General features: G+C 44.4%; 1 protein-coding gene across 1 annotated transcript; it reads right to left on the reverse strand.

Annotated features, from left to right (window-relative positions):
• Positions 1–401: 401 nt before the first annotated feature.
• Positions 402–12,604, reverse strand: LOC139411492 (transcriptional repressor CTCF-like). The gene is made up of 13 exons (XM_071157944.1): positions 12,411–12,604; positions 10,511–10,792; positions 10,201–10,392; positions 9,690–10,044; positions 9,148–9,318; positions 7,653–7,786; positions 7,423–7,543; positions 5,303–5,452; positions 5,021–5,181; positions 4,618–4,800; positions 1,979–2,114; positions 1,696–1,848; positions 402–1,484 (listed from the first exon to the last, which is right to left on the reverse strand). Exons 2-13 carry the CDS (start codon positions 10,781–10,783, stop codon positions 1,204–1,206), a joined length of 2,310 nt encoding a protein of 769 aa, XP_071014045.1. The 5' UTR covers positions 10,784–10,792; positions 12,411–12,604; the 3' UTR covers positions 402–1,203.
• Positions 12,605–13,296: the final 692 nt, after the last annotated feature.

Raw genomic sequence — 13,296 nt, forward strand, 5'->3', positions numbered from 1 at the left:
TTTACATGGATGGGTTATAGAAAATGATTGGTGATCTAGGCAATGGGTTTCTGGTGTGTAAATCTCCAAGAAGTGATTAAAATATCAAGCAAAGAAAAACCAGGGAGGGGACTAAAATTGTTTTAATGAAGCACTCAATATCAGAGGGCAGATCCTCTGAAAGAAATTCAACAGGAACAACCAAAATAGTCTATTCACCTACTACTCCAAACAGGTTTCTAAAAAGAGACTTGTGGGCATAAGCCTTCTGTCAGAACCATGTAGCAGATAAATAGGGCAGATTATACTCTAGTGTAAACATGATCAAACATCCTATAGTGTCTATATTTCAGTACTACATGCCATACTAAATTAGCCTAATAACGGCTGAAACTCAAGCAAATTGACTCATGACACCCCAGTAGGTTGATATTTTTTTATTTGTATTATTGGCTGTACAGTCAAACATTCTCCCACCCCTCCAATCATATCTTGCCATTCAAGCCCCCTAGCATTTAATTTTGATGGTACAAAAGAAAAAAGAATTAAACCAAAAAACAAATAAATTCTAAAAGCTTTAATTAACAAGAGCAAGGTATTGTGTTTCATTTGAAAACAGCATCACATTTTGTAAAAGCAGAATATTTCAGGTCCTCCTACCCCCCTAACCTTTGACTCCCGAACAGCTAATTCCATGGGTGAGAGCACATGATAATTGTTTTTAGACGGACAACAGAGCACAAGAAGAGGGCCAACATGAAGAGATCAAATGTGGGCCAAAATATGCAACAGAGAAGGCATTCTGGAGGGCATATAGAACATAATTGATAGCAGAATGAGCACATGATTTGACATAAGACATCATCATGATGTAAAACACCTCCCTCTCCTTACATCTTTTCCAGTGACAACAGTCTGCATAATGTTATCCAGATTCTGTATACAAACATAATTCAACATGAGGGTGTCAGGAGTTTCGCAGTGGGATATAGATAGAGATCGCAAGAGAGAAAAATAAGCTCTTAAAAAAATAGAATGGGCTAAAGGTATCTTTAGACATGTCCCAGGCATTATCATCAACATCAGAGAAAGATCTCAGGTTATAACTGGGGTGTGCATGTGTGGTATACGTGTATGTTTGATAGTGGGTACAATGGGGTGTATGTTAGTGTACAGATAGGGGACACTTTGTATTGTTAGATGTAGACAGAGACTTCGTCTTCATCACCGGTCCATCATACTGAGAATCATTTCAGGAGTGAGGTCACCGTTGGGGGGACCCTCTGTGACAGACAGTGCCATTTCCTGCACCACCTCCTCCCCCTGGAGTGACTCTTCTACCTGATTGGCAGGTTCTCCTTTGGCATGCTCCACCTCTACTGCTGGCTCCTCATCCTCGACAGCTTCTTCCTCCTGGCTCGCCTGCTCGGCTTTCATCTCTTTCTTCACGATGATGTCATCCACCTCGCCTGTGGCCTCATCCTCCACCCGGATGATTGCCGCCGCTGAGGGAAGAAGAAAACCACTTTTACACGTGTCCAGCTGTTTTGGGACTTTTGAGTCCCTCGGGTACCGATTAGTGATCTGCACCTGATTAAATATGTGAAGGCCAAAGTATTCACTCGATGCTATGTCTGCATGAAAAGTGATTCCTTCAAGAAATTAAGTAGGGAGGGTGGTATTTTTATTCCAACAAGGTACCAGAGTGACACTCACTTGGGGCAGGTTTGGCCTTGGGAGGTCTTCCACGTTTCCTCTTGGCTGGCGGGCCAACAGGGGCAGGGACAGGGACAACCGGTGGTGCCTGCTCCACCTCAATCTCAGGTAGCAGCTCCTCCTCCTCTTCCTCAATGTCATCCAGCTCAGGCTCTGTGGAAGAGAGGAACAAGAAAAAACAGATTTTAGCGATGTACTCTTAAGGTGCATAGTAAACAATATTACATGATATTGTTGCATTGCATGTATAAGAACAATAAAGTGAACTGTGACTTGGTCGTACCGGTGTCGTCATCGTCGTCATCCCGTCTGGAGCGCATCTTCCTCTTCCTGCCGCGGCGGTCTTTCTTGGGCGGGGTTCCGTTCTCATCGCCGGTGTTCTCTCCGTTACAGTTCTCTGCGTGACGCAGCATGGTGTTCTGAGGAGCAAAGAGTCATATACAGTGCCTTCAGAAAACAGTGAGATAGTCAATGGGCTGGATGATTCTCTTCATCACTCATCTTGAAAAAATGTATACTAAAACCACGCAAATAAACCATTAACATAATGAAAAAATCTAATGATTTATTGAAATAGCATGGGCGACCTAGAAAAACTAATTTGTACAATTTAAGGCCATGTGGCAAATGCAGGTATTAGGGGGTGAGCATGTGGGTCTGGGCAGATGAGATGTAGTTGTTGTTCGTATGTGTATGTTTAACTGGTTTAAAAAGAATAATGGAAAATGGAAGAAATCAAAAAATGTAAACAGGGATTCATACCCGTTGACTTATTCCACTTTGTGGTGTTACAGCCCTAAATTCAAAATGGATTAAATAGATTCTCTCGCACCCATTTAAACACAATACTCCATAATGACAGAGTGAAAACATGTTTAGAAATGTTTGCACATTTAAAGATAAATACAGAAATCTCATTTACATAAGTATTCACATCCCTTTGGTATGACACTCCAAATTGAGCTCATGTACATCCAATTTCCTTTGATCATACTTGAGATGTCACTACAACGTGATTGGAGTCCACCTGTGACTAATTAAATTGTTTGGGCATGATTTAGAAAGAAACACCCGTCTATATATGGTCCCACAGTTAACAGTGCATGTCAGAGCAGAAACTATACCATGAACTCCAAGGAACAATCAGAATTGTGATGAGACATCTGGGAAGGGTATAAAACCATTTCTAGAGTGTTCAAAGTTTCAAAAAGCACAGTGGTCTCCATCATCGGGACATTGTAAAAATACGGAACTACCCAAACTCTGCCTAGAACTGAGCAACCATGCAAGAAGGACCTTGGTCAGGGAGGTGACCAAGAACCCAATGACCACTGACAGAACTACAGAGTTCCATGGCTAAGATGGGAGAATCTGCCAGAAGGACAACAGTATATACAGCACTTCCCCAATCTGGGCTTTATGGGAGTGGGCAGACGGAAGCCATTACTGAGATAAAAAGGCACCAGCATGCCTGGAGTTTGCAAAAAGGCACGTGAAAGACCATAAGTCAAAAGATTGTGGTCTGATAAACAATTTAACTGTTTGGTCTGAATGCAAAGCACTATGTTTGGAGAAAACCAGGCACAGCTCATCACCCCTTCAACACCATCCCTACCGTGAAGCATGGATGTGGCAGCATCATGCTATGGGGATGTTTTTCAGTTGTAGGGACTGGGAGACTGGTAGGAATAGAGGGAACAATGAATGGAGGCAAATAAAGACAAATCATTGATGAGAACCTGCTTCAGAGTGCAAAATTACCTCAGAGACTGGGGTGAAGATTTACATTCCAACTGAAAAATGACCACGCATACAGCCAAAGGAACGCTGGAATGGCTTCAGAACAAGAACGCGAGAGTCCTTGACTGGCCCAGTGAAAGCCCAGACACGAATCCCATTGAAAACCGGTGGAAGATTGCTGTTCACCGCGCTCCCCATCGAACGTAAAGATGGCCTTTAAAAAGCAACGATTCCCTTTGAAAAACACCACGTGGCCCCGATGAGTCAGAAACTAGCGTCAAAATTATTATTACAAGTGTAAACATGATAATTTGGGACAAAGTCAGTCGTCTAAAACATTCATGCATCACAACGGGTAAATTAAGATTGTTTTGATCTGACAATGTTCATTTGCCCACTATGGGATGAACAGCTGCAGTGATTGCACTCAATCCAATAGCATAGACAGTGTGACAGACCTGCTCAACAGCTCCGAATGTTCACATAAAACACCCTGCAAAAAAAATGTTTGCTTGAGAAATACTGCACCAAACACCTTAGTTAGAAACAAAATTGTGTAACAAAAACATCCTTGGCAAAAACATACAAATTATTTACAGAATGAGTTATGTTAGATGTATTCAGCGACTCATGATGGACAATCAATTAACCAAATGCAGAATTGGTCAGGAAAAACACCTGACAATTGGCGTGTTCAGTGGCTCTTTAACAGAGCTTGAGAAGATCTGGAAGAAATGTGAGAACATTCCAAATCCAGAAGGTGATACCCAAGACGACTCATAAAGCTGCAATAGCTGCAAAAGGTGCTTCTACAAGGTATTGACTCAGAGGTGTAAATACTTATGGAAATTAGATATTTCTGTATTTAATTTACAATATATTTGGAAAATTTTCTAAAAACATGTTTTCACTTTGTGATTATGGGTATTGCGTGTAGATGGGTGAGAGAAAAAAATATTTTGAAATCAGGCTGTAAAACTAAATGTGGAAGAAGTCAAGGGGTATGAATACTTTCTGAAGGCACTAAGACCACAACACACTGTGGAGCATCTAGGCTTCAATCCTCCCCAACCTTGTGGGAGGGTGTGTTTTTTGAGTGTCCTGTATCCTGCTCAGGAGGGTATGCATTTGGATGTGAATGAGTCCTTTAGCCTGCAGTGTGGATGTGTGTTGTTCCCTTACCCTGCGAGTAAAGGTCTTGCCACACTTGCTGCAGACGAAGGCAGTGGGGATGAAGTTGGGATCATGGTAACGTTTGAAATGCATGTCTAGCAGCTGCTTCTGCCGGAAAGTTTTCTCACATTGGCTGCAGGCGTACGGCTTTTCGCCTGTGTGTGTGCGTCTGTGCATGATCATGTGACGCTCCTAGGGGTCAGAGGTTAAACATAGGACAGTCAGTGAATACACCGAGGTCTAGAACAGTTTCCAGCTGATTCCAAACATATCCATGGGAGGCATCTCAATTGTCTAAAGTGGCCTCTTCTCCTCACCTCAGATTGATAATGGCAAATATCTGGTGGATCTCCACCATTTCAAATCAGGGAAGATTGTGAGGAAACGAGTAGAGGTGGTCTCTTTCACGTACCTGTCTGCAGCAATAGTCACACTGGTCGCACTTGAAGCGCTTCTCGTTCTTGTGGGATTTCTGGTGCTGGATGAGTGCGTAACGCTCGTGGAACATAGCGTCACAGTAACGACACTTCCTGCCCATCTCCATGAACGAATGCTGCTTCCGCAAGTGCACACCTGAGAGTGAAAAAGGAAGGAAGGGATAATCCAAATGTAAGGAACACAGACTGATTCACTCAAGGTTACAAGACCGTATTTCAGCAGAGGAGATATGACTGTGCACAAGCGAGTCGCTTACCCAGGTCGCTCTTGCGGGCGATGACTGTGTCACAGTGGGGGCAGTGGAATTTGGCCACATTCTCTGTGTGCTTCTGCAGGATGTGCATCTTCATGGTGCCGCTCTGCGTGAAACGAGCATGGCAGATGTAGCACTCATATGGCTTCTCACCTGCCAGAGAGAGGGACGCTTTATTAGGTTGTATGTGAGGCAGATACACGTGTGTGTGTGTGTATATATAAACTTAGCAAAAAAAGAAATGTCCTCTCACTGTCAACTGCATTTACTTTCAGCAAACTTAACATGTGTAAATATTTGTAGACCCCACTCTCCGATCCAACAGGTCCCAGACGTGCTCAATGGGATTGAGATCCGGGCTCTTCGCTGGCCATGGCAGAACATGGACATTCCTGTCTTGCAGGAAATCACGCACAGAACGAGCAGTATGGTTGGTAGCATTATCATGCTGGAGGCTCATGTCAGGATGAGCCTGCAGGAAGGGTACCACATGAGGGAGGAGGATGTCTTCCCTGTAACGCACAGCATTGCGATTGCCTGCAATGACAACAAGCTTAGTCCGATGATGCTGTAACACATCGCCCCAGACCATGACGGACCCTACACCTCCAAATCGATCCCGCTCCAGAGAACAGGCCACGGTGTAAGGCTCATTCCTTCGATGATAGCTAAACAACGTGCCATTGGAACACAGGAGTGGAGGTTGCTGATAATGGGTCTCTGCCTATGTAGATATTCTGCCGTTTCCAGCTACAATAGTCACTTACAATGTAGACATTGTTAATGTTGTATTTCTGATCAATGTTATTTTAAATGGACCAAAAATTAGCTTCTTTCAAAAACAAGGACATTTCTTAGTGACCCCAAACTTTCGAACGGTAGTGTGTGAAAATAAATAAATATATATTCACACAAACAAGTATGTGGTCACCCCTTCAAATTAGCGGATTGGGCTAATTAAGCCACACTCGTTGTTGACAGGTGTATACAATTGAGCACACTGCCATGCAATCTCCATAGACAAACACTGGCAGTAGAATGGCCTGAAGAGCTCAGTGACTTTCAATGTGGCACCGTCATTTTATTTATTTAACTAGGCAAGCCAGTTAGCATCAAATCCTTATTTACAATGACAGCCTACCCCGGCTAAACCCGAATGACACTAGGCCAATTGTGCACCGCCCCATGGGACTCCCAATCATGGCCGGGTGTGATGCAGCTGAAATGCAGTGCCTTAGACCGCTGCGCCACTTGGAAGCCTTCTTTCCAACAAGTGAATTTGTCAAATTTCTGCCCTGCTAGAGCTGCCCCGGTCAACTATAAGTACTGTTATTGTGCATTGGAAACGTCTAGGAGCAACAAAGGCTCAGCCGCGAAGTAGTAGGCTACACAAGCTCACAGAATGGAACCGCCGAGTGCAGAAGCGCATAAAAGTAATCTGTCCTCGGTTGCAACACAATAACTGTTCGTCGGGAGCTTCATGAAATGGGTTTCCATGGCCGATCAACAGCACACAAGCCTAAGATCACGATGCACAATTCCAAGTGTCGGCTGAAGTGGTGTAAAGCTTTCTGCCATTTGACTCTGGAGCAGTGGAAACGCATGTTCTGGAGTGATGAATCACGCTTCACCATCTGGCAGTCCGTCGGACGAATACAGGTTTGGCGGATGCTAGGAAAACACTACCTGCCCCAATGCATAGTGCCAATTGTAAAGTTAGGTGGAGGAGGAATAATGGTCTGGGACTGGTTTCCATAGTTAGGGCCCTTAGATTCAGTGAAGGGAAATCTTAACGCTACAGCATACAATGACAGTCAAGACGATTCTGTGCTTCCAACTTCGTGGCAACAGCTTGGGGAAGGCCCTTTCCTGTTTCAGTATGACAATGCCACAACATCAGTGCCCAACCTCACTAATGCGCTTGTGGAAAGCCTTCCCAGAAGAGTGGAGGCTGTTATAGCAGCAAAGGGGGGACCAACTCCATATTAATGCCCATGATTTTGGAATGACATGTTCGACGAGCAGGTGTCCATATACTTTTGGTCAAGTAGTGTAGCATCGAACAACAGAACTAAAATCAGGAATACTTGGGTGTAAGGCCGAGAGATAGGGGTGTGTGTTACCTGAGTGTGTCCTCATGTGTCTCTTCAGTTTGTAGGTATCTCGGCTGGCGTAGCTGCACAGACTGCACTGGAAGGGCCTCTCGCCTGTATGGGAGCGGATGTGTCTCTTCAGCTTACTCACCTGGGGCAAAGAGAGAGAGAAACATTTAAACAACATTCCAGTTGTTATACATTGCAAATTAGTTCACAGCTAGATAACATGTAAAAATAGATCAGAGGTGCGTACTTACCTCCACACTAGCGTAGTCACACATGGAGCACTTGAAGGGTTTCTCGAATGTGTGTTTGTAGCGACGATGACGCACCAGCTCTCCACTGGTCACAAATGCCATGTCACAATCTTGGCATTTATGAGGACGAGTGCCTAAAACGGAGAGGGCAGTGGCAATAGTTAACATAAGTAACACTCACCCTATCCATTCAATAAGGATAAATAGAGTTGAAGTCAGAAGTTTACATTCACCTTAGCCAAATACATTTAAACTCAGGTTCACAAATCCTGACATTTAATCCTAGTAAAAATTCCCTTTCTTAGGTCAGTTAGGATCACCACTTTATTTTAAGAATGTGAAATGTCTGAATAATAGTAGAGAGAAGGATTTAAGTTTGTATTTCTTTTATCACATTCCCAGTGGGTCAGAAATTTTAATACACGCAATGCTACCAAATACTAATTGACTTTAAATTGTTTAACTTGGGTCATTCGTTTCAGGTAGCCTTCCACAAGCTTTCTACAATAAGTTGGGTGAATTTTGGACCATTCCTCCTGACAGAGCTAGTGTAACCGAGTCAGGTTGGTAGGCCTCCTTGCTCGCACACGCTTTTTCAGTTCTGCACACAAATTTTCTAGAGGATTGAGGTCAGGGCTTTATAATAGCCACTCCAACATCTTGACTTTGTTGTCCTTAAGCCATTTTGCCACAGCGTTGGAAGTATGCTTGGGGTCATTGTCCATTTGGAAGACCCATTTGTGACCAAGCTTTGCCTTCCTGACATCTTGAGATGTTGCTTTAATATATCGACAATTTTTCCTTCCCTTCCTCATGAAGCCATCTATTTTGTGAAGTGCACCAGTCCTTCCTGCAGCAAAGCACCCCCACAACATGATACAGAACGCGTTACCTTCCTGAGCGGTATGACGGCTGCATGGTCCCACGGTGTTTATACTTGCGTACTATTGTCTGTACAGATGAACGTGGTACCTTCAAGCGTTTGGAAATTGCTCCCAAGGATGAACTAGACTTGTGGAGGTCTACAATTTTTTTTCTGCAGTCTTGGCTGATTTCTTTTGATTTTCCCATGTCAAGCAAAGAGGCACTGAGCTTGAAGGTAGGCCTTGAAATACATCCACAGGTACACCTCCAATTGACTCCAATTATGTCAATTAGCCTATTATATAATTTTCTGGAATTTTCCAAGCTGTTTAAAGGCACAGTCAACTTAGTGTATGTAAACTTCTGATCCACTGGAATTGTGATACAGTGAATTATAAGTGAAATAACCTGTCTGTAAACAATTGTTGGAAAAATTACTTGCATCATGCACAAAGTAGATGTCCTAACCGACTTGCAAAGACGACAGTTTGTTAACAAGAAATTTGTGGAGTGGTTGAAAAACGAGTTTTAATGACTCCAACCTAAGTGTTTACAAACTTCCGACTTCAACTGTACATATTATTTGTTTTTTTAAAACAGTCTGTGACTGAACATGTGAGTCTGTAGATACCTGTGTGTGTGTTGAGGTGGTTCCTCAGCAGTGTGACCGTTCTGAAGGCCCTCCCACACAGATGGCATTTGTGTGGCCTCTCATCTGTGTGGCTCTTCATGTGGCGGTCCAGGTTAGAGCGCCGGGGGCAGGTGTAGCTACACAGCTCACACTGGAACGTCTTCTTCACACCTGAGAGACAAAAGAGGTTATTAAACACATACAAAAATAGACTCAGCGAAATGACGTTGCCACGAGCAGCACCACAAATATTGAGACGAGCGAAATTCATGCCTCGCTCACTGTGACACAGTGTTTGCACAGGCTCGCATCACGCTGTTAAGAGAGTGGTAGCCACGGGACCAAAACAGCACAGAAGTTGAGCCTTGCGCCTCAACGCTCATAGTTGTTGCGGAAATTGACCCACTATGCGTTCTACTTGCTGCATCTACGTCATCGCTGAGTCTCCCTTTAACACACACAGATCTCCTCCCCACACCCCAAAAGAGGGGTTGCCACATCCCCACCTAGACACAAAACTTGACCTTTCACACAACTCTGACCTTTCTTTTTTATCTTAGTGGGTTTGGGCGGCTTCATGTTGCCCACAACCTTCTCAGCATTGACCTCAGAGAGCATCCCCTCCTGCTGCTCCTCCTCAAAGTCATACACAGACACGTCCATGTCTCGCTCCCCCTCCCCGTAACGCAGGCGGCTCTTCTTGCCCTTCTTCCCCTTGCGGATGCCAGCAGTTGGTTGGTAATCTGGGTCTTTTGACCATGTCCGGTCCTCTACTTGGGGCTCAGCTTCCTCCTCCTCCTCCTCCTCCCCATGGATCACCTGGAGCTCATCCTGGGCTGCCTGCAGTTCTTCCTGCTCAACTGTCTCCACCTCTCCATTCGCCCCCACCTTCACCACCTACACCAGACAAAAACAATTTGCCAGGAAGGAGTTAGAGTTGTATTATAGTCAGTGCATCTCACCAGAGCCTTCAGGCCAAAGTGTGTATAGAAACATTAAGCAGGATATTACAATTCTTGTTTAAAGTGTGTGTGTAGTTGAGTAGCATCCGACCTGGAAGCCCTCGGGCAGAGGGAGGGTGTGGCAGATCACTGGCTCAGCCTCAGTATTGCCTGCTGAGGCGTCAACGAAGCTGGCCTGGAGCTCTTCCACGGTGGCTGTAGTGACAGGGACCTGCACCAGCTGCAGCTGTCCAAGCCCCAGCGCTGCACTCGTCTGATCCATGTTCCCCTCCATGTTCACCACCTAAAGTCAAGACACAGTCAGGGTCAGTCAGTTCTCTGAATAATTTATGCCTACAAGTTTGGCTTACAAGGGATATCTTACAAACCTCTCTCAACGTAAACTCACAAATCACACTAACCTGCAGGGTGATGATCTGTCCCTCGTCTCCCCCGGTGACCGTCACTGTTCCGCCCCCTTCAAGGACCTCAGTCTTCATCTGTAGCAGGGCAGGGTCAAGGGTCGAGTCCAGGGTGTCCATCACCATCATTTCAACATTCCCCGTCACATCTTGGGGTGCCACACCCCCCTCCATCAGGGAAGCCTCTGCAGTCTGGAGCAGCTCTGCTCCCTCCCCACTGTCCTGGAGACCCTCGACCTGAGCGGTCTCAATGGAAACGACTTCACCCTCCATAGAAACGACCTGATAACACCAGAAGAATTTTAAAATAAATAACTTTGAAGCATAGTGGTTAGAGCATTGGACTAGTAACCGGAAGGTTGCAAGTTCAAATCCCCGAGCTGACAAGGTACAAATCTGTCGTTCTGCCCCTGAACAGGCACTTAACCCACTGTTCCTAGGCCGTCATTGAAAATAAGAATTTGTTCTTAACTGACTTGCCTAGTTAAATAAAGGTAAAATCAAAAGAAATAAAAAAGCACGATACACTATATACACACAAAAGTATGTGGACACCCCTTCAAATGAGTGGATTCGGCTATTTCAGCCACACACTTTGCTGACAAGTGTATAAAATCGATGCGCACCGCCATGCAATCTCCATAGACAAACATTGTCAGTAGACAATTCTATACTCCCAACTTTGTGGCAACAGTTTGGGGAAGGCCCTTTCCTGTTTCAGCGATACATAAATGGTTTGTCGTGATCGTTGTGGAAGAACTTGACTGGCCTGCACATTGTCCTGACCTCAACCCCATCCCAAAGGTGTTTGATGAATTGGAAAGCCGACTGCAAGACAGGCCTAATTGCCGAACACCAGCTGAATATTTGATCTTTAATCCTGCTTCTCTGTCTACCAACCATTTGACAAAGTCCCAATAAAAAAAACAGCACTCCCAAAATAAGCAGATCATTTTTTATATATATAAGAAACTCACTGATAAAAGGAACCTACCCTGTTCACCCTCATGTGTCTTGCCCCGGTATTGCTGATGTTTTTGTAACATTACCGTGCGGGTTATAGAGGGAGCTCGAGCTCTCATGACAAGTTTTAAATCGAAAGGCGGCTGTAGGCGGACCCGGCTGGCGCGATGGGACGTGGTGCGGATGATAGCTTCTGAAGAAGAAATCTACTCTCCGTGCTCGCAGACATATTTGGGCTACATATTAAGAGATGACTCTACATTCCCTCCTTCCGTGTTTACTCTCGGGAACCTTTGTGAAACGTTACCTAGTTACCGAGCCAACTTAACTAGAGCCCCATTTTGTGAAGCTGTAAAATAGCTTGAATCCATAGAAAGTATTATACAATTCGTGTTGATATATTAGAACCAAAGGATTGTTGTAGAACATCGACTAAAATAACTACCCACCCATGCAGTAAATCTGAAATACTACAGAAGAGATTTATTGATTAGATTTTTTTCTTCCGAAGTGTTGCACCGTGAGTGATTGGACACATTAAGGATGTTACATTGATACAACGTATACTTCGACACAAAGTTTAAACTCAATGTTAAGCTTTCGTTCTAGAACCCGGAGACGCAGGTTCTCTTCTCAAAAGAGGAAACAAAGGGCATGAGAAGATGGACGCCTGGCCTAAACAAGCCACTAAACATTAAGGCGTTTATAAAGCCATCTGTGCCTTAATACGAAGCAATAGCAGTCCAAATACACTAATACGTTTAACAGAAGCTCTAACTTCTGGGTTATAAATGTTTTTAGTAAATTTCGATAACGATAGAGGGAGACAAACACCCCCCCGCCAGTCGCCTGGACCGCGAGCCCCACCGTGACACCTAGAGGCCGACGACAGCTCCTACAAAAATGCCCCCCTTCATCGGAGAAAGTGCCGTTTTACCTGCTCCTCGGTCTTCCTTTTTCTGGTAAATTTGCTTGAGCGCTCAGTGCGTGTTCGGTCTTCCTCTGGCAACGGTAGGGAAGATTGCCCTTGCGTCCCAGCGCTATTAATCCTCTAACGCTTTGACAGAGTTATCTCGACACAAAATGGTGGCCTCGAGCGAGCGAGTGTGCATGCGCAGACAGAGGCCCGACGGGAGAAGTGGGAGGGGGGTAGTGCAGCAGTTGTGTGGCAGTGACGTCTGAGCGCCAGTTTTGAATTCCAGGGTTCGTGGGCGTGGTTCTGGGTGAACAGTTGTTTCCACATGACAAAAAAAAGTTGTATTTTTTCTATAATTAGTTTGCGTTACCTTAATAGGGATATATTTCACTATGCAACCACAGCATAAATGCATGCTTGTAAGAATAGTTTGTGAAATATGTTGCTTTCATTATATAACAAATATGTATTGTGGGGCTGGGAAGGATTGAAGCAGGCCATGATAGTGTATGCTTGACTTGGGCAAGAGCTCACTGGAGCTGAGTACCTGCACCTCCAACGTTCTACTGCTTGAGCTCCTAATCCTCTTATAAAATATTAGCTCAAAAGTATTGTGGAGCTCATACACCTAAAAATATACAGTACCGGCACCAAACATTTGTACCAGCACCTATTTTAGTCCAAGTCAAGCACTGTGTATATCCCATATACCTCCTTCCAATTATCAATAATTTAGTTAAAGGTTAAAATAATATTGTGGGAATATGTTTGGCCTCCTCCATCATGACCCAGGAGAGGGCAGTACAGTTTAGAAAGATGTTAGTCTGGTAGTCATGGATGTAAAAGTGCTGCTTTTTGGGTATTGGATGCCAGCACAGAACATTTGAGGGGTTTTGTTTCATTGTTG

The sequence above is a fragment of the Oncorhynchus clarkii genome, chromosome 6, assembly GCF_045791955.1.
Source record: "Oncorhynchus clarkii lewisi isolate Uvic-CL-2024 chromosome 6, UVic_Ocla_1.0, whole genome shotgun sequence".
In the NCBI taxonomy this organism is placed as follows: Eukaryota; Metazoa; Chordata; class Actinopteri; order Salmoniformes; family Salmonidae; genus Oncorhynchus; species Oncorhynchus clarkii.

Excerpts from the sequence above, each read along its gene's own strand:
- LOC139411492 (XM_071157944.1), bottom strand. The coding sequence starts at position 10,783 with ATGGAGGGTGAAGTCGTTTCCATTGAGACCGCTCAGGTCGAGGGTCTC. Across the intron at positions 10,393-10,510 it reads GACAGATCATCACCCTGCAG|GTGGTGAACATGGAGGGGAA; the intron begins GTTAGTGTGATT and ends TCTTGACTTTAG. Across the intron at positions 4,801-5,020 it reads GTGACTATTGCTGCAGACAG|GAGCGTCACATGATCATGCA; the intron begins GTACGTGAAAGA and ends TCTGACCCCTAG.